The sequence below is a fragment of the Stenella coeruleoalba genome (genome assembly GCF_951394435.1).
Source record: "Stenella coeruleoalba genome assembly, chromosome: 10".
NCBI lineage: Eukaryota > Metazoa > Chordata > Mammalia > Artiodactyla > Delphinidae > Stenella > Stenella coeruleoalba.
The window spans coordinates 368,186-393,262 of record NC_137156.1 but is presented as its reverse complement, the minus strand read 5'-3'; the positions used below and the strand labels follow the sequence as shown (position 1 = coordinate 393,262).

The window sequence follows — 25,077 nt, the reverse complement described above, 5'->3', positions numbered from 1 at the left end:
AGTATCCCTTTTTTTTTTTTTTTTCCCCTACAAACACCATATAGAATTTTAGGACTGGAAATACTGTACTGATGGAAGTGTTGCTGTGTGAAGTTTTGTCAGGAGAGCAATCTTTCCCCATAGTTATTCCTCAGATAACTTGGACAGATTGCGGCCAAGTAATCTTGATCTTATCAGCACACTGTCATTTGAGGGTGTTTATTGGTTACTCTGCTTGGTGCCTCTAAAATAGCCAAGCTGTAAGGTCCATAATAACAAGTATGAAATCCTAGTGACGTTTTCCCTGTTACTGTTTTTGTCGCCTTTAATATTTTCTTGATGAAATTTCCTTTTACGACTTAACGCTCACGTGTGCTCTCTGTGTAGGGGCAGAGACTGTTTATACATTTAAACAGCACTGCTACTCATCACCCTCAGTTGTCTCAAACTATTCCAGGGAGCGGAATAAGCGGTGGTTCAAAGTTTCAAATTCAGATTTTGTATCATAGAATCAGAATTTTAGAGCTGAAAAAGACACTAAGGCTTGTGTAGTTCAAGCCCTGATTTTTACAGGTGAAGAAGCACATGCCGCCTGTGAGTCCTTCTGCCACAGAGCGGGGGCCCCTGGGATAGGGAGCAGTTGTCAGCGTGAGCACAGATGAGGGAAAGCTGGGCTGTGATCCTATTTGAGAAAAACTTTCGTCAGGGATAAAATCGTAGGAACAGTTCATTTCTAGAGAAAATCTACTCTCAAGAAAACAAATGACCTCCCATAACTCATTAATGCAGTTTTAGGTTTGAAAAACACAAAGTCAAACACAGTTTTACAAAAACTTTAGGCTCTGTCACCTGCAGAACAGCTTAGTGCAAACTGAGCTTCTAATGAAAAACCCAAGTCCTGTGTATATATGTATTGAACACCATCCTTAGGTGGATATCAGGGCAGATAATTTAGTGTTTTCAGGGAAAATATACGAAGTAACATAATTTTCATTTGTGTATGGTCTGCACATAAATAAGAGCATGATATTATGAAACTTCCTAGTTACTCTCATTTATAACAGTATATTTTATATAACATTTCTCTTAAACATATCAAGAGGTACTGCTATCGTATTGTGAGGTAAAACAGTCAAGAGCAAATGAACGGATTTCTTATATGTTAAAACCTTTTGCTGATTTTATGTTACAGAAACTTTTTTTCATCTTTTCCTTTCTTTTATAATAATGTTTGTTTATCATCAGAAGCACTTCATATTTGTAATAATTTTGTGGGGTATAAATATCGTCATGTAATTTAAGTTTAAAAGGAGTGTCAGAATCCTCAAGTTTTTTTTTTTTTTGACACTTGATAGTAAATAATTTCTGACAACTGAGATTTTAAATGTTTTCATTAATTTTCTCCTCAAAGGACAATCCTCCTAATTCCCCATAAGATTACTCATTGCAAGACTTTTTCTGACCAGAGAAAGGAGCAGTCTGTTAGAGGAGAGCGAGTTCTGGGCTCAGGCCCGGGCTCCCACTGCACGGCTGGTCCCCGGGCTGTGCAGGGCACCACCTGCCGGACCCTTGGCCCAGCACGCCCACGGACGCATCTGTCCCCAGGGTCTGGGGGCCGTCCTCTCCCTGCTACTGTGCTGTCCTTGCTGCTATTCGACAGACACTTCCAAATAAGAAATTAGTTCTTGGTAAGCTTTCTTTTCCTGATATCGTAGAAAATGATGATACGGTTTCTAATAGAAGGAACGCATGTTCTTAATAGTTTCTGCCATTAAAGGGAAAAATAAATCAGTCTTTTAACAGTTTCAAAATTCAAGTTTATTTAAATTAAACTATACAGGACTTAATATCATGCATTTAAATTAATGTTACGGGGAAAAACTTTTTCTGAGGATCTACTTAATGATCATTGTATATTTTTGTAGGAATGGTATACAGTGTGTATTTAGGAAACTAGGAGGTTTTCCTTCTAATCAAAAATTTGTAGTCCTGAAACCTTCAAGGGTAGTAACTTATAACGTTTTGAATTAAAGCATTCTCTTCTTGCACCTTTCAATATACATGTTTACATAAATTACACATTTTATACAAACATTTAATGTGGTGCCAAGTTTGGGCTTTTTTACATTTCCTTTTTTATATAAATTTATTTATTTGTGTTTGGCTGCGTTGGGTCTTTGTCGCTGCGCGCAGGCTTTCTCTGGTTGTGGCGAGTGGGGGCTCCTCTTCATTGCGGTGCGCGGGCTTCTCTTGTGGAGCACTGGGTCTAGGTGCATGGGCTTCAGTAGTTGTGGCATGCGGGCTCAGTAGCTGTGGCCACAGGCTTAGTTGCTCCGCGGCATGTGGGATCCTCCCAGACCAGGGCTGGAACTCGTGTCCCCTGCGTTAGCAGGCAGATTCCCAACCACTGTGCTACCAGGGAAGTCCCTACATTTCCTTTTAAAATATGTCAGAAAATTGATATTTTGATATTAATTTCTTGAATTCTACAATTAATAGCAGTGGTGACTCTGTAAACTTCAGAGGAAAATGTCATAAATCTTTAAAGCTTCCACACAAATCCCTCTTTGAGATGGGGAAAAAATCAATTATAAAAAATATTATTTCTTCATCTATGTGTTTTCTTAACTCTCATTTTTCTTGCTATTTTAAAATATTGAATTCTACAAGTCTTATCCTAGATTTAATGTGTTCCGAAGTAGAAGTCCATGTAAATAAAGCATTTAGCATAGTAGGTGAAACATCGTGGGTATTTAATAAAATGCCGTTCCACTGAAACTATCTGTTCAAATGACTTGGTTTCTATTTCTGTAAAACCTGCCTGGTAGAATCTGTGAGGAGGCGGGGAGATAGCTCATACTGTATCATGCTGAGTGGCTCATGATGGGAGGAGCCATGAAAGCAGACTCTTTGCTTATATTGTATTCACTTATGTCTTGATTTTCTGCCTCCACTGCCAGGATGTAAACACCTTGAGGACAGGCCTTTACCTGTTAACCCACTGCCGTATCCCAGGGGCCTGCAATTCCTGGCACGTGGGAGGGCTCAGTAAAGACTTGTTTGATGCTACTGGATAACTGACACTATCACTGGCATAAAATCATTATTTTATAAACGGGTTTCATCTTTTGCCCTTGGAAACAAATCTATAAGCTTTTCATATTCTGTTAAGTTATAAAACAAAGGAAGAGCATTCTTATTGAATAATTTAGTATCAGTCACTCAGTGTATATTGAAGGAATTATATGCAGAAGATCCAGCTGTGGACAGAGACTTAATATTGATCCTTATCCCCGAGAAGTTCTGACTGGAACTGTTAATGAACAGCAGAAGGCAGAATGTTGAGTCAATGAGACGGTGTTCATTCGGAGGGCAGGGAAAGTAGACAGCACTTTGAGCTGGAACAGCAGGAGGCGACTTGTGTTTATTAACAGGATGGGGAGGATGATGAAAAGGGTAGGAAGTGAGGCAGGAAAATGAAAGATGCATTTTCATAGTGTCCTCTGCACCGTAAGCACCCTGTAAATGTTTATTGAATTCAGCTTGTTTTGGAGGTCTTTGAATGCTCAGCTGCAGAGCTCAGAGTGCTGGTTATAGCACCTCTGCAGGCTGACAAGGCGAATTCTACCCATAATGCCAGCCTCTCACTAACAGGATTAGCAACACGGGATTCCATTCCTGGTGACTCTGGAGAACCATCTTAGAAAAAGTGTTTCCTGGTTCTTAGATAATTTGGGTTGGAATTCTGAGGGTTTTCTGGAAGACTTCTGAGAAGAGAATCAAGATAGCAGTATTTTGGTGGTATTAATCCAGGACAATAAAGAGAATGTCTTGACATTCTCTAGTGAAGTGTTAGGCTTCTAGAATATTAACAGTGTGGGGTGAAAAGGGTCCCAACTAGGTGGCTGGCAGTGGGAATAGAAATAAGAAATCACATCCCACATTGCAAAGAAAGAAGTTGTGGTATTTGGAGATGTAAATTTTAAGGGGGAAGTCAAAGATTTATGCTGTTAAGTCTGCTCCACTAAACCCTGTACCTTCCTTTCCAAGTGCCAAGTTGCTTTTCAAAAAAGAATTTTTCATCCTGATTTTTATGTTTATGGAACCCCCTCCCCTCCGTTTTGCTGAACATTCATTCTGAAATGATATGTAAGTTACATGTCTGTATTAAGCCAGAGTAATAGATTTAATCCTCCAAATCTGTATGGTGGGAGTGACTTTTAAAAGCTATTTAGAGAAAATATTTCTGGTTTTACTTTAGTAGATGTCTTCTTTAAAAAAAAGAATGGAACGGTTGAGCAAGAAATCTCTCAGAGAAGAGGTCCATCAAATCACTTAGTAAGCTCTGTGAGTCCATGGAAACGCTGCCTCTCTCTTCCAGGGCCACCGGGCCTTCACAGCGCCACGCTGGACCTGGACAGCGATGTGCGTGCCTCCGTGCCGGGTCATCTAGGCCAGACGGCGTCTCTGAAGAGGGGTAGCAACTTTCAGCCTGGTCGAGATGACGGTGAGTGTCTCCCTCCCACCTGTATCTTTTAAATTTGTACTCGTGTAATAGCCAGCATTTTTCTCTTGGAAAATTCCATAATCACCTGTGTTACTGCTGCTGAGTATTACCAGCCATCATCCCTTCTACTTAAGCAACTACACAGTAATTAAATTTAGATAATTAAAATGAATTTTACATTGTACATTAAAGAAATGCCATTTGATTTTTTAGTAAGTCATTTCATTGGGCACAGGTCAGTGTTATTCAACACATTTCTGTGGTTGAATTTTTAAAAATATGCCACAGAAAAAATTATCTGAGAACGTCTTTAGGATGAAGGTTGCAACAAAAGTGAATCTCTGTAGTCAGTACAGAAAAATAGTAGACACCTTTTTAATGAATTTTAAAATTTGGTTTGAAAAGAGTTGTTTGTTTATTACCCATAAATTAGTTGCTAATCATTTTTTCTACGCTAAGGCATCTCAAGTTGTAACTGTGTTACATTTCTTCCTGAGGTTGACATTGATCTTTTGATTGTTTACCTATATGAGATACAAAACATGTTGGTTATAATGCCTTTGTGTACCAATTAGATGCTGTTAGTCACTGGTTACTTACAACCTCAATAATAGATATAAGAAATGCAAATAAGGTAATAGAAATACCTTACTTCTTATTAAGTTCAAATACCTCTAAAGATTATTTCAAAGTATTTCATATCATTCTTCTGAGTACTGGAGTAGAGATTTTTTTTCTCAAGTTCTATTAATAATACGAATGAATGTCCATCATAAGCACTAAAATCAAATGATACATTTGCACTAAATGAAGGGATTCCATAACTGTCAGTGTGGCTTCTTCTTGTCCTGTTCCATTCTCCACCCAGCCCACCAAACTCTAGAATAAACACTGGAGAGAGCAGAACTGTTTGATTCTGTACATTGTGGTACCGTGTAGCCCTCTAAGCAGATATAGCCAGGGCCTGACCCTGAAGTGCAGCCCACCTGAGTTTCAAAAAAATACTTCCTTTCTTTAATGAGTAGGATGACACATGATCTGTGAAAACCCTTTCCACACCCCTTCCTTGCCCTTATGTGATTCACTACCACCCGTGGACATGCTGACAGGCTTAAAACAGTTAGAAATTATACTTGAGGCTGACTGTAATGAATTACATCATCTTGAACAGTTCAAATTTATCCTGCCCGGGGTTTGTCAAGCTTCTTGCATCAATTTTATCTAATTCTGGAAATTTCCATCAAATTTGCAAAATTTTTGGCTATCATTTTGTCAGATATCTTTCTGCTCTGCTTCCTTTTCTGGAATCCCAACTGCATGTATGTTAAGCCAATGGATTATCCCGTAGATCACTGAGGATCTGTTCCCCACCCCAGTTTCTCCACTCTGTGCTCCACTGTAGAGTTAATTGTTATGCCTTCTCTGATCTTTTATCTTCAGCATCTAAGCTGAAGTTTCATGTAAAAGTTTCATGTACTTTTTCATCTCTAGAAGTTCCATTTGGTTCTTTTAAATATCTTCCCTTTCTTTCCTCATTATTTCACGTTTTCCTTTACTTGAACATTGTCCTTACAGGTTAATTCTCTCTTTGTCATTTGTGGCTCTGTTACTCTTGACTAGTTTTCTCCCTGGTTTCTGGTTCTGATTCTCCTTCCCCTTTTAGCCTGGTTAATCATGTTTCATTGTTTCTCAGACACTGGGAATGTTCAGTGTTGAGTGTCGGGGTTTTGTTCTCTTCCTTTAAAGAGTGTGAGACTTTGTTTTACTGGTTACTTGCAAATAAGTTTGATTCATCCAAGGCCTGTGGTTAGTTGCTGGAGCAGTAGCCTGCCTTCTAGGGAGACTTGAGACCACTCCTGAATGGCCTGGGGTCACTCAGGAGGACTGCTCCCCTCCCGTATGATTCCTGGGAACCCTTGGCCTTACTACTCCCTGGCTGCTCTTTGCCTGGCTGTGAAGTTCACTGGACATGAGCATGACTTAGGAAGACTCTTATGTGGATTCCGGGAGCTTTTTTCCCACGTAGTTCCTCCCTCCTTTCCAGAACTCTTCCATGTATCATCCACTCACCCCCGCTGCCCTGAACTCCATCTTTCCAACTCCGAAAGCCCACTGAGCTTTGCTTCAGTTCCTCCTCCCTTGACCTCTCTTGTCTAGAAATGGCAGGCAGAAATCCAGAGCAGCTGTGGGCTCCCCACCTGTTCACTTCCCCTTCCCTTAGGGATCACAGTCTTGTGCTGCCTATGAAATGCTTGTTCAGATATTCCCCCACCCCCACCCCCGCCCCACAGTTTTCTAGTTGTTCACCACCAGAGGTTAAATCCAGCCCTTGTTACTCCAGCATGGCTAGAAGTGAAAGCAAAGTAAGTCAGCTTTAATTTCTCCAGAGTTATTACTTGAAATTGGAACATTATGAGGGATTGCTTGCAGTAAACAATAGCTGTGAATAAAGTTGAGGAAGCTCATTCTTGATCTTGTGATCAAAAAAAGCCTACGTTATGACTTCTATTGAGACAAATTAGATACTCCTGCCATATTCCCTTAGTTCTTTTCATCAGTCTTAGGAGATAACTCTTAAAGTTATTCTTCCGGTGATAGAGCATGTGGGAATTTATCAATAAGAAAAGAAAATCCAAAATCATTTTTTAGTTATAATGATCAGAATTTGGATGTAGTAGGCTTAGAAGGAACAAGGGGAAAGGGCTCTCAGTACACACATACACACGTGGGTGTAAAGAATCTGCTGGTGATAAAAAGATCAAAAACACATGACCCTCAGAATTGTTCCCTGTCACCGGGCAGGAGGCTGCAGGAGCCCGTGTGTTTTCCGAGAGCCCTGGTACCTGAGTGCCAGCCCCTCGGTAACACGGCCCTGCAGCCAGTGTGCACCTCTGGCGGGGACGCTCCATCCCAAGGGGAATTCAGACAAAATCATTTTATCAGTTTATCTGCTATAGAAAGAGTCAGCCAATAGAATCCAGAATCTTTTTGGAAGCCTTTTGGAATTGGTTTGTTTTTATTTATACTTGTCCAGATACTTTTCCCATCATAAAGTCGTTTCACATAGAATACTTGTTAATTTTTTTTCTTTTTTTATATACATTTATTTATTTGTTTTTGTCCGCCTTGGGTCTTCATTGCTGCACGCCGGCTTTCTCTAGTTGTGGCGAGTGGGGGCTACTCTTCGTTGCGGTGCACGGGCTTCTCATTGCAGTGGCTTCTCTTGTTGCGGAGCATGGGTTCTAGGCTCATGGGCTTCAGTAGCTGTGGCTCGCGGGCTCAGCAGTTGTGGCTCACAGGCTCTAGAGCACAGGGTCAGTAGCTGTGGTGCATGGGCTTAGTTGCTCCGCGGCATGTGGGATCTTCCCAGACCAGGGCTCAAACCTGTGTCCCCTGCACTGGCAGGCAGATTCTTAACCACTGCGCCACCAGGGAAGCCCAGAATACTTACTAATTAGTGGATTCAACAAGAGAGAAGCTGAGTTTACTTCCTATTTGTTTATTTTGTGGTTTTTAAAAAGATTTCTTTTTAAGTGGTGAGAAGGCAGTGTTCCCTCTTTCCCTTGGGGTGGAGGCATCCTCTGTGCCGACTGCTCTTGGGAGCAGACGGTGTGTGTGCAGGACGTGTGCACACATAGAGCCACCTGGGTGTCGCAACTTCAGACCAAGGGGGACTCGTCAGCTTGGGTCACTTTCACGTGTTCCCCGCAGACCTGGCCGAGGATCTGTGAGCTCGGGAGCCCGATGAGCTCTCCCAGCAGGGGATGCAAACCGGAGATCAGTTCGGCTGCAGGAGCATGGATCTTTTGAAACTAATTTTCAAAAAATTAGTCTTTCGAAATTAATTTTGGGGACTATCCTGTGTAAGAGTCTGCTGGCACCCTTATGAGGTGGGTCTTCTAAAGCTTCAGGTTTTAGATCTTGTCCTGTCTCCTGCCTTGTTCTTGGCCTGTGATACCGGAGCTGTGGCCACGCCAGGTCTGCTACTGCCACCGTTGGAAAGCAGCTCGTGTCAGTCCATGTTGAGTTGGTCTGTAGGTGATAAAGGGTGGGGGGATTGGGAAATAGTTGGTGCTCGCAGACCTAATACTTTCACCTTTATTCCCTCGAACTTACTCTTCCCACAAGAAATCTGTCAGACCTTGTTTCCCACTTTCTACAATAGCTGCGTTAAATGATGTGTTATCCAAGAGGCTTCGGTGTTTTTACTTTCTGTTAAATGTATTTGTTATGGGAGGAGTTTTTAATTACATGACTGTGCTTGAATATGTCCCTTTATGATAATTTGATTCCTTACTGAGTTTCCACCACTGAGTTACAACCTGAAGACAACAGGGTTGGAAAGCCGAAGCCCCTCCTCTGTGAAGGTCTCCTGTCCTGCCTCCGCTCCCCACTTGCCCCGCCAGACCCGCTGAGCAAGCAGGCCCCTCTGCTCGCTGTGCCGCCACAGGCGTTGGTAGTTGGTGGGAAGAGGAAATACTGGTCTATCAGCAGATAAAAGCTCTGCAGCCCCAGTGGGACAGCACGGGGCACGTTTTTAGGTGGGGGAGCAGCAGTATGTCCAAACACATTTTTAGTCTTGATTCAAAAGGATATTAATAGTATTTTATTCTTTTCCTCTTTAGCATGGAGATACCAAACTCCCCACCGGGTGGCATTTGTTGAAAAATTGACCAAGCTTGTTTTAAGTCAGCTGCCCAACTTCTGGAAACTCTGGATTTCATATGTTAACGGAAGCCTTTTCAGTGAGGTATGTGTACAGATTTGACTATAGTTGTAGCTAAGTCGTGGATTTCTAGCCTTAAAAATTTTAGATTTTGAAGTGACTTTTTTAAAGCCTCAGAAGCCCAAAGCCTCTAAGTATTGTCAGATGTTTTAAGATTAGTAGAAAATGCTGTAAAGCCCTAACACTTAATAGCTGTATGGCCTTGAACAAGTTACTCAGCTCTTCCGGGAGTCACTGTCCTTGATTGTAAAGGAGAACAGTGAGCGTCTCTCTCAGAAGGCAGGGGTGAGTGCTCAGGGAAACAGTGGCTTAAAGAATAAAAGAATCTGAATTGAGTATAATGCCAGTCAGGCCATGTGGTGGATGAAACTGTCGTGCAATTGATGATGAACAGGTGATACAACAGGGATCAAATGTTTGCATCTTGCACATGGGTCTCAAGTGAGAGGGAACTTCCTAGTTGGAAAGAACTTAAAGATCCTGTTTTCTGGCCCCTATGTGATCAGCCTGGAGAAGTTGTTTAAGGCTTTACACTCTCACAAGTTGCACGTGTACTTAGTGTCCTAATCATGTATAATTGGAGCACAGAAATTACGAGCGTAAAGTAACGACTCTTGACTTTTGTGCATAGCACACAGATTCGGACTCGTCACTCAGTTGTCTCACGTCAAGTGCCCATGACAGGCCTCCAGGTCCCAGAATATAGACTCTGAGGCCCTTTGCCTGGAGCTGTGGTGGCTCAGGAGAAGACAGCTCTGGTTTCGTATCTCCGAGGAGACTCTTCACAGCCCTGGGGAAGCTGGGAGAGGCGGGGTCTTCCTGGGGCTAGTGCACTTGCCAGCACAAAACTGCTTTTGCTCTTTTACACCAAGGACACCTCTGCAGTTTGACAGAAGGTGGTGGGTGTCTTGGTTCTCCAGGATCCATCCAGTCTCCTTTGACCATGGATACATGCTCATGCTGCTATTAAAGAAGTTTGCCACTATCTCTTTTCCTTTTAACGTGGTAGATCCCTAGATGTTTGTTTAAATGAAAGGTTAGTTATCTAAGCCATAAAATTTACTTAGTACATGAAAAACAGAAAAACAATAGTGCATGCAAAACAACAGACTCCTTCATGCAGAAAAACCTACCTCTTAAGCATGTTATCCCTCTGTTTTTTTCTGACATTAATTTCAGCAGTGTATCAGTTACTGACACATTCAAATAGTATAGCAATAAATAACATACCTCACAACTCTTTCATGTCCATTTTGTATTACCTGGTTATTTTACAAAAGCTCTGTTAAAAAGTTCACTGTGCAGAGAAAGTCAGTCTTCCATAAAATATGTGTAGAGTTTGGCTGGCCTTCATTGCTGCCTGAAGAAGAGAGTGCCTTTAGGTGTCCTGAAAAGCGTTTTCTCAGCGTTGTGCTTTCAGACGTGCCCGATCAGCCCGCATTTTTGTTCATGGCAGCTGGATGAGAGTGGCGGCCTCTGTGGTGGGGAAGGTTTGGGTTTCTTGCCTTTTGCTGCAGTGGGGGACAGCCACCCCCTCCTGCCGTGTTGTACCCTCCTCCTCTTACCTGCTCCCTCTAAAGCAGAGCTCTTGTGAGACTGGAAAGGGGAGGTGCTGCCACGCCAGTGCCTGGACAGCTGTGTTCACAGCGTCTCTTGCAGAGCGCCAGGGTTAGAGTAGAACACCCAGTGTGTGTCGCTTACTAGCTGTGACCTTGGGCAGATACCGTTACTTCTCAGCCTACTTCCAGGGGGATGGTTTGGGAATTAGATGAGTTAATATTAAGTGAAGTGCTTATAACCGTGTCGGGGAGATAAAAAAGAATTTGCTCTTATTATTTGGAGTAAATATTTATTCCAGTATTTGAAGTGTCATTGGCCTGGCACACAGTAGCTGTTTCATGAACAAAGCTCAGTAGTGGTGAGAAGTGTGGGACTGATGTAGAGCAGAGACATGCTGAACGTTGCCAAGGCGGGTTCTCACGTGTGAAGGAGCAGAACCCAGGAAACATCTGGAAACCTAGTTTTGTTTCCAGCCGAGTGTCTTCCTTCCAACTGGAGCGGTGTCTGGAGGTGGCCCCCACGCATGGACAGTAGTTGCCTCATCTTGCATCTTTCTAGGGTTTTTTGATCTGAGATGATTTAGTGAAAAGGGACGGTATTCTCCTTCTCACAGGTTATACCTAGTTGTCTAAACGTCTAGATGAAGTGTTCGGTTGCAGATGAGGAATAAATGAGCTCAGGAGTCACAGCACTGGAAAATCACTGTGATCAGTTGTGCTGAGTTGGGTGTGCCTGTGGAATTTCCAACAGTTTATACTCATAAACTTTTCTTGAAAGTTTATGGTAATAATTATTAAGTGTAATTCGCTGTACAGATTTGGGCATGTTTTTAAACTAAGTGACTCTCTATTGAAAAGCCAGAAAGACACCAGAGGACAGTGGAAGGAATGGAGGAGTTAGGAAAGGGTGCCAATCATGTCATGAGTGAGATCCAGAGACTTAATTAAATTAATATTGGGAAGAGTTCCAGGGTTTCAATCTCATACAAGAAAGCTCTCTTAATATTTAAACACAATTTACTTGGAATTTCTTATTTTTTCTTGTTGTAAAACTGTTTTGTTTTATTTCGAGTTCATCTGTTAAAAGATTTAGATGGAGTTTCCAACAGTTTAACAAATAGTTCTTCAGACCAGTCAAGGCCATGTGAGGTAACATATGTGAATCAAAACAGTGCGATCTAGCCGTTGGTCTTACCACAAAGTAGTTTTGGTCTGTGTGTGCAGGAAAGAGTTAAGGTTTTTAGCTAGCAAAATGGTTAATAGTAGGTTAAGATTTTACCTTTAGATATATTTTAAATGTAGTGTATTTTGAGGTGAAAACTTTTAAAGTATCCAAATAATTTTTAAACTTTAGGAATCAGCATTTTAAAAAATTGCATAACTCATAGTATGTAAATTACAGTGTCCTTTCTCTTCCAAAATTAAATTTTCTTTTAAAAGTAGGGCAAAGTGTACATAATTCAGCATGTTGGAGATGTTCAACTCTTCATCAGATTAAAACAATAAGTAACGATTTTTTTAACAATTGCAAGAGGTATGCCTTACAGGTAGTTCCCCTACCCTCTCCACTTCTTTTGTGTTTGGAGACAGGCCCTGGATGTTTAAATAGTTATTCTGTCCAGTAGGTGTCATCATGCGTGCATTAGCACCTGTTTGGTGGGCAGAATTGTTCTGGCAAAGTTTAACCTAAATTTTGGTATGATGTTTTTCAAACAATTGATTTTCACTCTTTTGATTCAAAAATATTTCACAGAACAAAGAAAGGACTGTGAAATAATCTTCCCCTTGAACAAGCCCATTGTATAAAAAATTCAGCGTTAGGTGCTACGGCAGATAAAACCAGAAAAGACCCCATCTGACGGGACACTTGCAGGTTTGTGTGGGCTTGACCCTTCCCGGGAACAGATGACACCTTCTTCCAGAGGCCCTTCCCATCCGTCCTCCACAGCACAGTGAGCCAGGGCTCAGAAGAACAACCAATAGGGTGTTGGCTCCGTTTCCAACCGTGTATAGAAAGAGAATGAGCTTTACTCTAAGGAGTTGGCTCGTGTGACTGTGGAGGGTAGCAAGCCCCAAAGTCCGCAATCAGCACGCTGGAGACCCTGCAGTTCCCAGCTGGAGGCCAGCAAACTCCGGACCAGAAGCACCACCGTTTCACCTTGTTCTGCCCAGGCCTTCTGCGGACACCAAGTAGGCAACCTGAAATTCAAATTTGGACCTCAGAGGAACGATTTGGGCTGGAGGTGTAAATTTGGAACGGTGATCTTGAGATTTATGATAAGAAATATATATTTGATCTTGCTCACCCTTGATATTGTGACTTCCTAAGTGAGGAGTGGTAAAAGATGCCTTTTGTTGTGATAATGCGTGTCTCCCACCTGAGGATGGGGGCTAGTTGTCTGGAGGACCAACCCTGTGTTTAGAGGGTAGGAGCTTTCAGTCCCACCCCCAGACCTCTGGGAGAAGGGCTGGAGGCTGAGTTCAGTGACCAGTGGCCAGTGATCTAATCAATCGTGTCTACTTAATGAAGCCTTCATAAAACCCCCAAAGGACACGTGGAGGTTGGGGAGAGTGTCCCACCTGCAGAGGGCAGGGGACTCCACCCCTTTCCCCACACCTTGCCCTGTGTCTCTTGTCTTTGTAGCTGGTCAAACTCCGACATGAGCCCCTCTGGTCATGCCTCACTGCAGCTCTAAAACGCTTCAGTTACTTCTCATTTGTCCTAAAAAGAATCAATTTCTGTAAATCCTGATATACAAAGAATTTTGATGGTTGTTGGCCAATGAACTTAGAAATTTGCTTATTGAATTATTATTGTGAATTTGGGGTTTAGTTTTTTTAAAAACTAAACTTAAATTCTTTTAAAAGCGCATCTCTACAAAGAAAAAAATGATAAAAGCTGCACGATAAGTGTAAATTAGCTCCGGAAGAGGTGTGTGTGTCTGTGTGTGCTGGCCTCTTCTGTCAGGGTGTCTGATACTTTGTTGAAGACGTCAGCAATCCTTATCCTTGTCTTACTCCTTCCCGTCAATGGTGTTGATCCTGTAGACCAACTCTCCACACTGTTTCTCTAGCTTATACCTTAAATAGAAATAGCATACCTTGAAGTATTTTAAAATTACCTTGGCATCAATGTCATAATTATTTATAATGCAGTTGTTCCTAAGTAAAAAGTTCTCTAACCAAATACACCAGTATTTTACCTTTAAAGGGTAACTTTTACATTATGTTGGTGAAGTATCTGAATTTTCTTTTACATTGTACCATTTTGTGATTACTTCGTCCTTTGGAAAGTTCCCTAAGTTTGCTCTGCTAGGACATTCTGTATAATAATATTTAGTTGTTAGAAAATTTGGTAATAAAAAGTTAACTGAAATCCAGTGGAACAGGTTTCTCATTTAATCAGTGTAAAGTGGTCTTCTACACATTAAGGAGAAAGAAATCAGAGGAAAACATGGCCATCAGTAAACAGATAACAACCAATTCTAGAATACATTCCCTCCTAAATTAGACTGTGAGGCCCCTGGAAGAAGAGCAGTGATGTGGAATTTTTTAAAGTAAAATGCCAGCGCTAATGCTCATGTTCACGAGAACTGTCGGGAGGAGTGGAGCGGGGTGTCCAAAGGCGTCCGGACACTTGTCCAGAGCTTCTGCTCCTCTCGTTTCTGCACCCACTGCCCGGGAAGTGGTGCTGGAGCGGCATCGTGGACTGAATGCCCGTAGGCTTAACTGTAGAAAACTGTGGATGAAAACAGCATGTGAAATTCACCTACAGAAAGTTTCAGTTTAATACTTAGGTTTATTTATGAGAATTGTACTTAAAGGTTTTAGGAAGATGAATGGCTTCTTGTTGGAATAAGAAGGGTTTTCTAATTGGTCATCCTTTAATCAGAAACTTAGATTACTTCTTATACATTCCTTTTAATCAAGTTATAACTATATTTCATGCTTTCTTTATATACAACTGCTAAAGCATTTCTTTTTTTTTATAAATTATTTCTAAAGACAACTAATGTTTTTTTTTAATTTTTAAGACTGCTGAGAAGTCAGGCCACATTGAAAGATCAAAGAATGTAAGGCAAAGACAAAATGATTTTAAGGTGAGTTAAGGATAGGTATGTAGACTTTTTCTTGGGGTAGGGTTTTCTCAAGCAAAGTGACTAGAGACCTTGATGTACATTGAAGACATTTGTCTTGTGCAGGCCGACTCTTCCAGTTGATTTAATCAAGTTGATACCTTTTAATGTAGTTTTGTTTGTTCATCGTTGTCTAGAAAATGATCCAGGAAGTAATGCACTGTCTGGTGAAGCTGCTCCGGGGGGCCCTGCTCCCGCTCAGCGTCACGGAGGGCGGAGGGCGGCAGTGCAGAGGCTGGGAAGTGAAGGCCGAGCTCTCTGGGCAGGGGCTCGCTCACGCCATCCAGACTCTGAGGTAAATGTGGGCACGTTCTCCGGAAAAGGAGGAAACACCACACACTCAGTGTGGGATATGATTTTTAATACACTCAACACAGAATTTTACTGTCTCCTTTTGTGTCCACTGTTTCCCGTGATAACTAAGCTCTTAAACCTTGCTGGTGCTTTTGTCTGATGAGAATGTCACCTTTTTCATTGTTTAGTTCAGTGTCACTGTGATATCCCTGTGAATGGGCTTACTTTCTCCATGTTTTCAACATAACGCTGTAGCTTATAAGCACCATTGTGAATCGTTGTGGGATGGCCAAAATGATGTCTGGAATTGCTTCCAGATCCTGCTCTGCTGACATTTGTTTTGCTGTGTTTGTTCTACAGGCTTACTTACGAATCCTTGACTGCCCTTGAGATTCCTAATGACCTGTTACAGACGATCCAGGACCTCGTCTTGGACCTTCGAGTGCGTTGTGTGGTGGTCACACTGCAGCACACAGCGGAAGGTATGTTGAGAAAAACTGATGACATTGGCTAGACAACAGTTATTTGCACATGCCACCTCTTTCCAGCTTCCAAATCCTTAAAAACATTAAAGATGCTCTGATAGAAATCTGAGTATTTCAGACTGTCTTTAGCTGCTCAAGATAACTTTTTTCCTTTTTTGAAACTTTTCAAATCTATTTACTTTGAGATGCCAGACCATATATAAATTAAGATGGGTATACTTGAAAAATATTTAAGGATATAAGAACATCCTTATGGAAAATGCTAAGTGGAAAAAGTCGAATATAAAATGTGTATAAAAGTATGATCCCAATTTTGAAAATATATATATGTATATTTAAAATTTTTAATTTAGAAATGTCAGCATAAAATCAGAAGAAAGACTGTTAAACAGTTTCTCTTTGCCGTAGAAGTTATAGGTGTTCATTTTCTTTATACTTTTATAGAGTTTTCAGGATTTCTGCATATAGTCATAAACAATGAAGGTTATCTTTACAAAGCAGCCTTTTGGGTTATTAAACATTTTCAAAAACAATCAAGAATATTGTTGTGAAAGGCACAAGCCGTTGGTATCTGTCCCAAGGACTTTGCTGTAGGAAGGCTGTGTCTGCACAGCACCGGCCCCTGGCCCGGGTCGGGGCTGAGCCCTCAGGTGTGCACTGGTCGTGTTCTTCCCTCCGTGGGAATCACGTTGTCATCATCGGGAGCATACAGGACTGAGAGAGAGTCCACTTTGGTCATCAGAAATCTCAGGGGGAAATGCCGTGTGTCTTGTATTGTACCTGTTTAATATTATCAGGAGTGCTGAGTAACTACTAAGTTGTTGTCTGAAGCTGTCACTGAACCTAGCCCAGCATTCTCCAGATTGGGCTACACAGTAGACAATTTTATTTACATTAATGTTGTATTAGAAAAATCCAGTGAGTGATACACACTTAAATCCTTGAGTCTACCAGAATTATATTCTCTCCCTACTTTCACTGATTTTTTACAAACTTATATAAAACAATTAAAAACCATAACCTTTATGCATTTTTATCTCTCTGAAGTTCAGTGAGATAATTATAATAAGACGCGCTCGTGTACTTGTGTTCCCTGTAGAAGTAAAGAGATTGGCTGAAAAGGAAGACTGGGTTGTCGACAGTGAAGGCCTGACATCCCTAGTAAGTTTAAATTCTTTTTGGTGATTAATCATTAGTGTCTGTTATATTCAAAATAATTGATTTATTTTGATAATGAGCATATGCTCTCTGTTGCAACTCTAAAACGTTTCTGGAAATGCAGAAGCAAACTTCTTAAAGTTTTCCTTCTCAGAGTCATTTTTGCTTAACACTAACCACAGGTATTTAAAACTGAGTAAAAACAGTGGATCCCCCTTTAGAGTGATCTTTCTTCATCCTGTGACTCTTAACTATTTTTTGTTGTGTTACATTTTTTAATGTAATTCTAAGTTACCCAGCAATTTGAATTTTTCAGAAAAGCACGATAGGAAACCAGTGCTGTTGCCGGGCCCTAAGGCAAAACAGGCAACAGCGAACTTCTCCAGACGCATGCAGGGGTCAGGTGGGCAGTTAAAACCATGGTCTGTTCGCTCTGGAATAATCATCTTTTCAGATGGGGCTTTGAGATTTTCAGAATCCCCTTGAAAATAGTGTTAGTGTTAGAGTTTGTGAGTTCTCGTGTTTTTGAGTCTGTCCCATGGATCCCACAGCAACCTGTATGTGGGTGTCAGGCAAGGTTAAAACATTCAGTGGCTTAAAGAAGAGGGCATTTCCTTTTTCTCCCCCACTAAAGAGGTTGGGACTGGTGTGGCAGCTTTGTCATGTAGTACGGGCAGTGTCCAGGGCTCCTCCGACTCCTGCTTTGTGACCCTTAGTGTGGCTCCTCTCTCAGGATGGCCTCATGACACGGGATGGCCACTGCAGTTCCAGCCACCACAGCCTTATTCCTGTCAGCAGGGAAGTCCAGCATTTTCCCAGGAGCCACAACTGACAACTCTGCTTACATCTAATTGGCCATAATTTATCCACGTGCCTACTACCCCTGTCTGCAACGGAGGCTGGAAAAAATGTAGTTTTTCAGCAGAGCACAATCCTGGCCCCAACAGTTTCTGCCTTACCTTAGTAGACAGGTACAGTGGAATAAAACGGTCTGACTTGCTCACATTTACAAAGTAGTGGGGCTCAGGTTGTTGAGGAGCAACCACCCCCTGTAACATTTCTTCATGTCCTTGAATTTGTGTGCTTGTCCACAGCCTTCCTCTGACAATTGGGGATTTTTTTTGAATTTTATTTATTTTTTTATACAGCAGGTTCTTATTAGTTATCCATTTTATACGTATTAGTGTATATATGTCAGTCCCAATCTCAGTTGGGGAATTTTTGACAAGTTGAAATTATTCTTTTCCTCCAAAGTTCAAAGTTCTTTCTTAAGTTAATACAAAGCTGTACAAGTGTGTGTTTGGAACAGCAGTGCTTACTTCCAAATTTTTGTAAATTAAATCATGCTTGAAATTAGGGGAATTTATTTTTAATAAGTCTTATAATTATATATGTATATTTTTAAATCTTATTATTATTTTTGGCTGCATTGGGTCTTCAGTGCTGCACATGGGCTTTCTCTAGTTGTGGCGAGCAGGGGCTGCTCTTCATTGCGGTGGGAATACTTCTCATTGTGGTGGCTTCTCTTGCTGCAGAGCACGGGCTCTAGGGGCGCGGGCTTCAGTAGTTGCAGCACACGGGCTCAGTAGTTGTGGGTCGCAGGCTCTAGAGCGCAGGCTCAGTAGTTGTGGCACACGGGCTTAGTTGCTCTGCGGCATGTGGGATCTTCCTGGACCAGGGCTCGAACCCATGTCCTCTGCATTGGCAGTCGGATTCTTAACCACTGCACCACCAGGGAGGTCCCTGTAATTATATTTTAAAGGATTTAATTTTAATAAAAATTTGTTTTATTTGGTTTATTTTTCAGAAGTATTTATGTTTAAATACAAACTATCCTATAACTAAATATTGGGTTGGCCATAAGGTTCGTTCGGTTTTTTCTGTAAGATGCTCTAGTAGCACTTAGTTGTGTTTAACTTCATTTGAAACAATTTTGTTAGATTGTATGTGACACCTGTCATATCAGCGTGCATTTAAAAAAAAGACTTATCTAAATTGGTGAATTTTTGTGTAACTATTTTAATATTGAAGATGGAAGAAGAAGAGCAACATTTTCAGCATATTATGCTTTATTATTTCAAGAAAGATAAAAACACAACCAAAATGCAAAAAAAGATTTGTGCAGCATATGGAGAAGGTGCTGTGACTGATAGAACATGTCTAAAGTGGTTTGCGAAGTTACGTGCTGGAGATTTCTCACTGGACAGTGCTCCACAGTTGGGTAGACCAGTTGAAGTTGACAGTGATCAAATGGAGACATTAATTGAGAACAATCAGTGTTATACCACGCAGGAGATAGCCGACATATCTCAAAATATCCAAATCAAAATATCCAAATCAAGTGTTGGAAAATCATTTGCACCAGCTTGGTTATGTGGATTGCTTTGATGTCTGGGTTCCACATAAGTTAAGCGAGAAAAACCTTCTTGACCGTATTTCCGCATGCGAGTCTCTACTTAAACGTAATGAAAACGTTCAGTTTTTAAAACAAATTGTGATGGGCGATGAAAAATGGATACTGTACAATAATGTGGAATGGAAGAAATCATGGGGCAAGTGAAATGAAGCACCACCTACCACACCAAAGGCCGGTCTTCATCCAAAGAAGGTAATGTGTGTGTGGTGGGATTGGAAGGGAGTCCTCTATTATGAGCTCCTTCCAGAAAACCAAACGATTAATTCCAACAAGTACTGCTCCCGGCTAGACCAACTGGAAGCAGCACTCCATGAAAAGCATCCAGAATTAGTCAGCAGAAAACGTATAATCTTCTATCAGGATGATGCAAGACCACGTGTTTCTTTGATGACCAGGCAAAAACCGTTACAGCTCGGCCGGGAAGTTCTGATTCATCTGCCATATTCACCAGACATTGCACCTTCAGATTTTCATTTATCGGTCTTTACGTAATTCTCTTAATGGAAAAGAACTCAATTCCCTGGAAGACTGTGAAAGGCACCTGGAACAGTTCTTTGCTCAAAAAGATAAAAAGTTTTGGGAAGATGGAATTATGAAGTTGCCTGAAAATGGCAGAAGGTAGTGGAACAAAAGGGCGAATACATTGTTAAGTAAAGTTCTTGGTGAAAATGAAAAATGTGTCTTGTATTTTTACTTAAAAATCAAAGGCACTTTTTGGCCCACCCAGTATTTAGAGGAAGGAGGCGTAGAGCAGACGGTACCACCCAGCACAGCAGCCACTTGGCACAGCTTCAGACTCCAAAGAAAGAAGATCTCAACTGTCTGTATTGACTACATGGTGAAATAATTTTTGATATATTACACGTTATAAACTAAAATTTAGGTTTTTCTTTTACTTTTCTTATTGTGGTTCCTGGAAAATCTAAGATTACGTACATGACGTGTGTTTGTGGCTCACACTGCACTTGTGTTGGGCGGCACTGGTGTGGAGGGAAGGCCCTGTGCTGCTTCAGTGTCTGGTCTGGTTACGTCCTCAGTTCTGTCTCAGTAGCCGTGCCATCTTCAGAAGCCACTTAACCTCTCTGCCTCTAGTTAAAGAAGCAGAATGCTTGTTCACAGTGGTGTTGGTTACGATTAAATGAGATGCTGTAGAAAAAAGCTGTAATACAAAGCTTTATACACATACAGAGAACTTTAATTTATTAAACTAATACTTGTAATACTGGGACCACTCTGATAAAAATACCTTAAATGTACGTAAAGCCTTACTATTATCAAAGCTCTATCCTATGCCCCTGTCATCCCTAATTATCACAGCAGGCCTGGATGGCAGGCCAGAGACATCGCTGGACCAGCACTGCTGAATTACTGCCCCAAATGAAACAAGCCAGGCAGAGCAGACAGCACAGCCCTGACCCTGGGTTCTTAGTACCAGCTTCAGGTCATCTTGTGCAAAGAAAAAGATGTGTGTTCAATTTGAGAAAACGGAGCATCTGTTTTCAAGGATTTATGTTCATTTAAAAAAAAAAAAGGACAAAATATGAACAACTTAGTCATAAAATAGGTATTGGCTTCAGGTTAGTGTTTTTTGTACACGCAGTCTAGTGTGCGTGTGTGATGGCTGCAAATCTGGATCCCCAGTGTGTGCGTGTGAGACAACAGCCACATCTAAGGTTGTTTGTTTGTAGTAGATAAGCCCCCATGAAAGTCCTTCGAAGTGGTTACTGTAGAGGCTTGTTTCTAATAAATTTAAAGTTTGTAACATGGTAAGGTAGTGTATCCATAGCGTAGCTGGTCTCGTGTTTGGTGACGCACAAGCCAGAGATCTAAAGCCACTTACTGGTGATTTGGTGCCAGCCAGTGTGTCTTATTGGACGTTGTTGAAGAAACGTGCTAATAATCCCATAGGCCTCTGGGAGCTGAGCCTGCTGTCAGCTGTGGGCACAGACTTCCCGTGAGAGGGAAGGTACATCCAGGCTTAGAGCAATGTCCAGGGTCCAGCTTTGAGTGTTTACCTAACATCTGAAATTCTCAGGTTTTGAACAGAGAGTCAGTTGTCTCAAAGGCTATTACATACACTACTTTACATTTTCTTAGCATTTACATAGTACTGATCCTGTTTGTTTGAAATAAGGATGTTTTTCTTTCCCTGTGAGTCCTTATCAAGTTAAAGAAATGCACATGAGCTTTGCCCCCATGACTGTGCTTTCAGCTGAGTGTCTGAAACAGCTCGTTGGAGAGCATCCTGTTTTCTACTCTAGTTGAAAATGTTTTCTGCCTTTTTTCAGTTTGGATAATTCTGAGAATTTTCTCCTTTCAGAATAACTGGAATGATATATGATGTTATAATCAGCAGCTTGGGTGATTCACTGACAAAATGCAGAGATAGTGCCTGTTCTTTCTTTTCAGAAAAAAGAAATCGCAGCTATGTAGACTCATGTGCTCCCTTTCCCACTGGCAGTGCTCTCCGGGCTCTCTGTTCACATTCTAAGGCAAGACAGTTAGGAAACAGCACAGGAACACTGAACTGCCTGCCATTGGATTTGGGGTTGAATTCCCAGTGTTATTATTGTAACATCTTAGATTTTCCTACCTTCTGGGGCAGGTAGGTGGGTTCGTAAGGCCGGTGTCTACCAGGACTTTACTTTCTGTAGGCGGTATTTTCTGTCACATCCATCCCTGCCCCTGCCCCCGCCCCCGCCCCCGCCCCCGACCTTCTTTCTCTGCACTTAAAGACTTTTGCATGTTCTTTATGGTGCCCTCTGGTGGCTCCAAAGTGCAGTATTAAAATGACATTAAGTTGAGGTGCTATTAGTTTTCCTTAAGCCTGGATTCCTTTTTGTGAGAGAGTAAACTTGTCTCTCTTTGGTTTGTATACAGGTGTGTCTTTTTTTCTGTTCGATTTTTCCCTGAGTTCTTTTAGTAATTGAAGCAGATTTTGCCCAGAGCTGGTTCAGCTGAACTGAGCCTTGCCCTGCCCCGTGCAGGCTCTACCAGGCTCTGGCCCGTGGTGGTGACTCGGCACGTCCAGGCCCCTCCTGTCTCTGTCCGGGGGCGGCCCCGCTTGCCCTTGGTCTCAGCTTGGATGTTGTCACTGGCTCAGGGGCTTCTCCTGCTTAGGGCAGAACCCCTCCATCAGTTTTCCTCTGAGTGCCCGCTTGTTCTCTTCATGGCCCCTACTCTACTTTGCAGTCCACTTATTTTATTTCTGTACTTTTTTTTTGTAGAAGTGACAGTTTTGTCGACTCCATCCCAGAATGTACACGTAATGGGAACACGTGTCACCGTCCCCTGGAGTGGGCCTGGCACGAGGAGGTGTAGTTAGGGCTCATTCAGACTCATCCTGAAGCCCATTTGTTGGACATATTTTCAGGTTTCATTTCTGACTTGATGGGCATAGAAGGTGACCGTAGAGATGGTTGGAATGAAAGGTCGGCCTTCCTCTGGGTCATCATACTAACGTCCCCTGGGAGATGAGGAAGGCCCGGGAGATGGAGCTCGTCCCAGAGTATGTTACGTCTGCGCTTCATCCCGGCATCTGCCTCTCAGGAGAGTAGAATTTTGAAGAAAAATTCTCATTCTACCCAACTTCTATTCTAATTGAATTAGATGTGCTTCCAACTGTCAGGGTTCATGGTCTTTAAATATCAAGTGCAGAACATGCCAGGTCTAGGTCCGGGTGGCGGGGAGGCTGTGTGTGTCTCCATCCCTTTCCTCACGTCTGGAAATCTGGGCATCAGGGCCGAGTTTGCTTCTGCTCGGGGTCTGCATGCCCAGGTCCTGTTGCTTTTGTCTTCTGCAGCCATGCCACTTTGAGCGCTGCGTGGTGCACTCCCTGCAGTCGCTGCGAGAAGTCCTGGAGTGCAAGCCCGGAGAAGCCAGCGTGAGTGTCTGAGAGCAGCCGTCTGCGGTGGGGGCCGGGCAGCCGGGGACTCCCCTTGCAGGTTTGGGTCACTGCGATGCCAGAGCTGCTGCCCTGTCACTCAGGCCACAGTCACTCGGCCCGAGGCCAGCTCTCCATTCCTGTCCCCTTTCAGAGTCAGGTGACCCACGCTGGACACACTTTCCCACATGTTAACTTCTTATATCGAACTTCATAAACAAAAAGTTTTCTTAGCCAAGTACAACAATTCTCATTCTTCCTTACAGGTCTTTCAACAACCGAAAACCCAGGAAGAGGTTTGCCAACTAAGCATCAACATCATGCAGGTACTTTGTAAAAGCACTGATGCCCTGAAGCCTGAAATAATGCAAATTATTAGTCTTCCCTCCTACTCATAATCAGTGTATAGCAGATATTAAATATGGATTCTTTTTTCCTTCTTGTCTGAGAACATAATAGTTTATGGTAAATAAGTTCAAGGTAAGATTAGTTCCACCTTGCTTAGCAGTACCCCAATAACTCATTTTTATTATGCTCCCCTTTTTTGTGTTCTCACAGTACTTTGTGTGTATATATCTGTTAGAGCACAGATTAAATGACATGACAGTTGTTTACATTGTACCTAGAGCACCAAGTTCTTTGGGACCAGTGCCTTCTGGGCACATAAACCCAGTTGAACGCATGAGTGAATGAGTGAGAGGAAGGAAATAAAATACATTCAAGAACTTAACAATGGGATCAGAACATAGATGCTTTAAATGTTTTTATCACTTGGCATTATACGTTGGGATGTGTGTTCCCAGTGCTTACATACTTCTGTGTGTGTGTGAATGTATACTCTATATATGGGACATACAGTCTATCCACCTACAGAAGGTATATATGCATACACACCACTTAATAGAGACACACTGTATTTCTGGTTATTTATGTAAAATTATCTTTAATGTCCAAATAGATTAGTATCTAAGCGTTCATACCACTGAAACGTCTTATTTTTGACTTAGGTTTTTATATGCTGTCTGGAACAGTTGAGCACCAAGCCTGATGCCGATGTAGATACTGCACAGTAAGTAGAGCTGAGAGTAGCCTCACCGATGCATTTACCAGGATTGAAAATACAGGCTTTTGTTCTGTATTTGGTCTTATACCCTGGGGCTTCCAGTAAGAGAGAGCAAGTAGTCATATGAATTATATTTTTATATATTTGGCCTGTATTCTTTCCACAATTTCTTCATCTTCTGAACTTGTCTCACCTTTCCTAGGGGCACATTGAACAAACTGAGCACGCAGTTAGCTTACTGATTATCCAGAGGAACAGGCTTTATAAATAATAAAATAGGGAGTTAAAATGCGCGACTCCTCGTTGAGAGCTATTGTGGTTCTGGTGCGGGGGGCTACCCTGGCACTCCTGTTGAAGGGACACTGTCTGGGCCATTCTAGGTTAGTTGAACTCCAGAGGACACATCTCTATTCCTGATATTCCCAAATCCATGTGATAATTCTTTTATAATGCTGCTCTCTGGGATTTTTTTTAAACCTACTTTTTCTGACTGTTTGGCATGTGTAACTTCTGTGTACCTAAGGTTTCTGCTCTCTGACACAGATGATACTGAAATAAATGCCTCTTAAATCTATAACTGACAACTGGAATTTTTTCCATGTTTGTCTATTTCCATGTTTACATGGTTTTTGCCTCTCAGTATATAAGACACTTATCTCTCTGAGACCTAATAAATATTTAGTTATTCTGGTTTTTCTTTGATTTTTATATGTTTATTAGCACATTAATTTACCAGGAATTTGTATTGTTAATCAGTTTACTGATGTTTTGAATTAAATAAGTCTTGTCTTCTTGTTTTGTTACAATTTCTGTGCCTTACATCATTGAATTCTAATATGTAGTGAAGGTATTTCTGAACTTTATCTGCGGT

At 41.7% G+C, this 25,077-nt stretch overlaps 1 protein-coding gene across 6 annotated transcripts in view; it reads left to right on the top strand.

Annotated features, from left to right (window-relative positions):
- EXOC2 (exocyst complex component 2) overlaps positions 1–25,077 on the top strand; it is a 157,393-nt gene that overhangs the window by 82,252 nt on the left and 50,064 nt on the right. For all 6 annotated transcript variants that reach the window (XM_079932892.1, XM_079932891.1, XM_079932890.1 and 3 more), the window contains 9 exons: positions 4,361–4,486; positions 9,112–9,236; positions 14,806–14,871; positions 15,045–15,202; positions 15,562–15,683; positions 16,786–16,847; positions 23,063–23,143; positions 23,410–23,469; positions 24,151–24,212. In XM_079932892.1, coding sequence (XP_079789018.1) covers positions 4,361–4,486; positions 9,112–9,236; positions 14,806–14,871; positions 15,045–15,202; positions 15,562–15,683; positions 16,786–16,847; positions 23,063–23,143; positions 23,410–23,469; positions 24,151–24,212 — 862 coding nt within the window. The remainder of the gene's footprint in view (positions 1–4,360; positions 4,487–9,111; positions 9,237–14,805; positions 14,872–15,044; positions 15,203–15,561; positions 15,684–16,785; positions 16,848–23,062; positions 23,144–23,409; positions 23,470–24,150; positions 24,213–25,077) is intronic.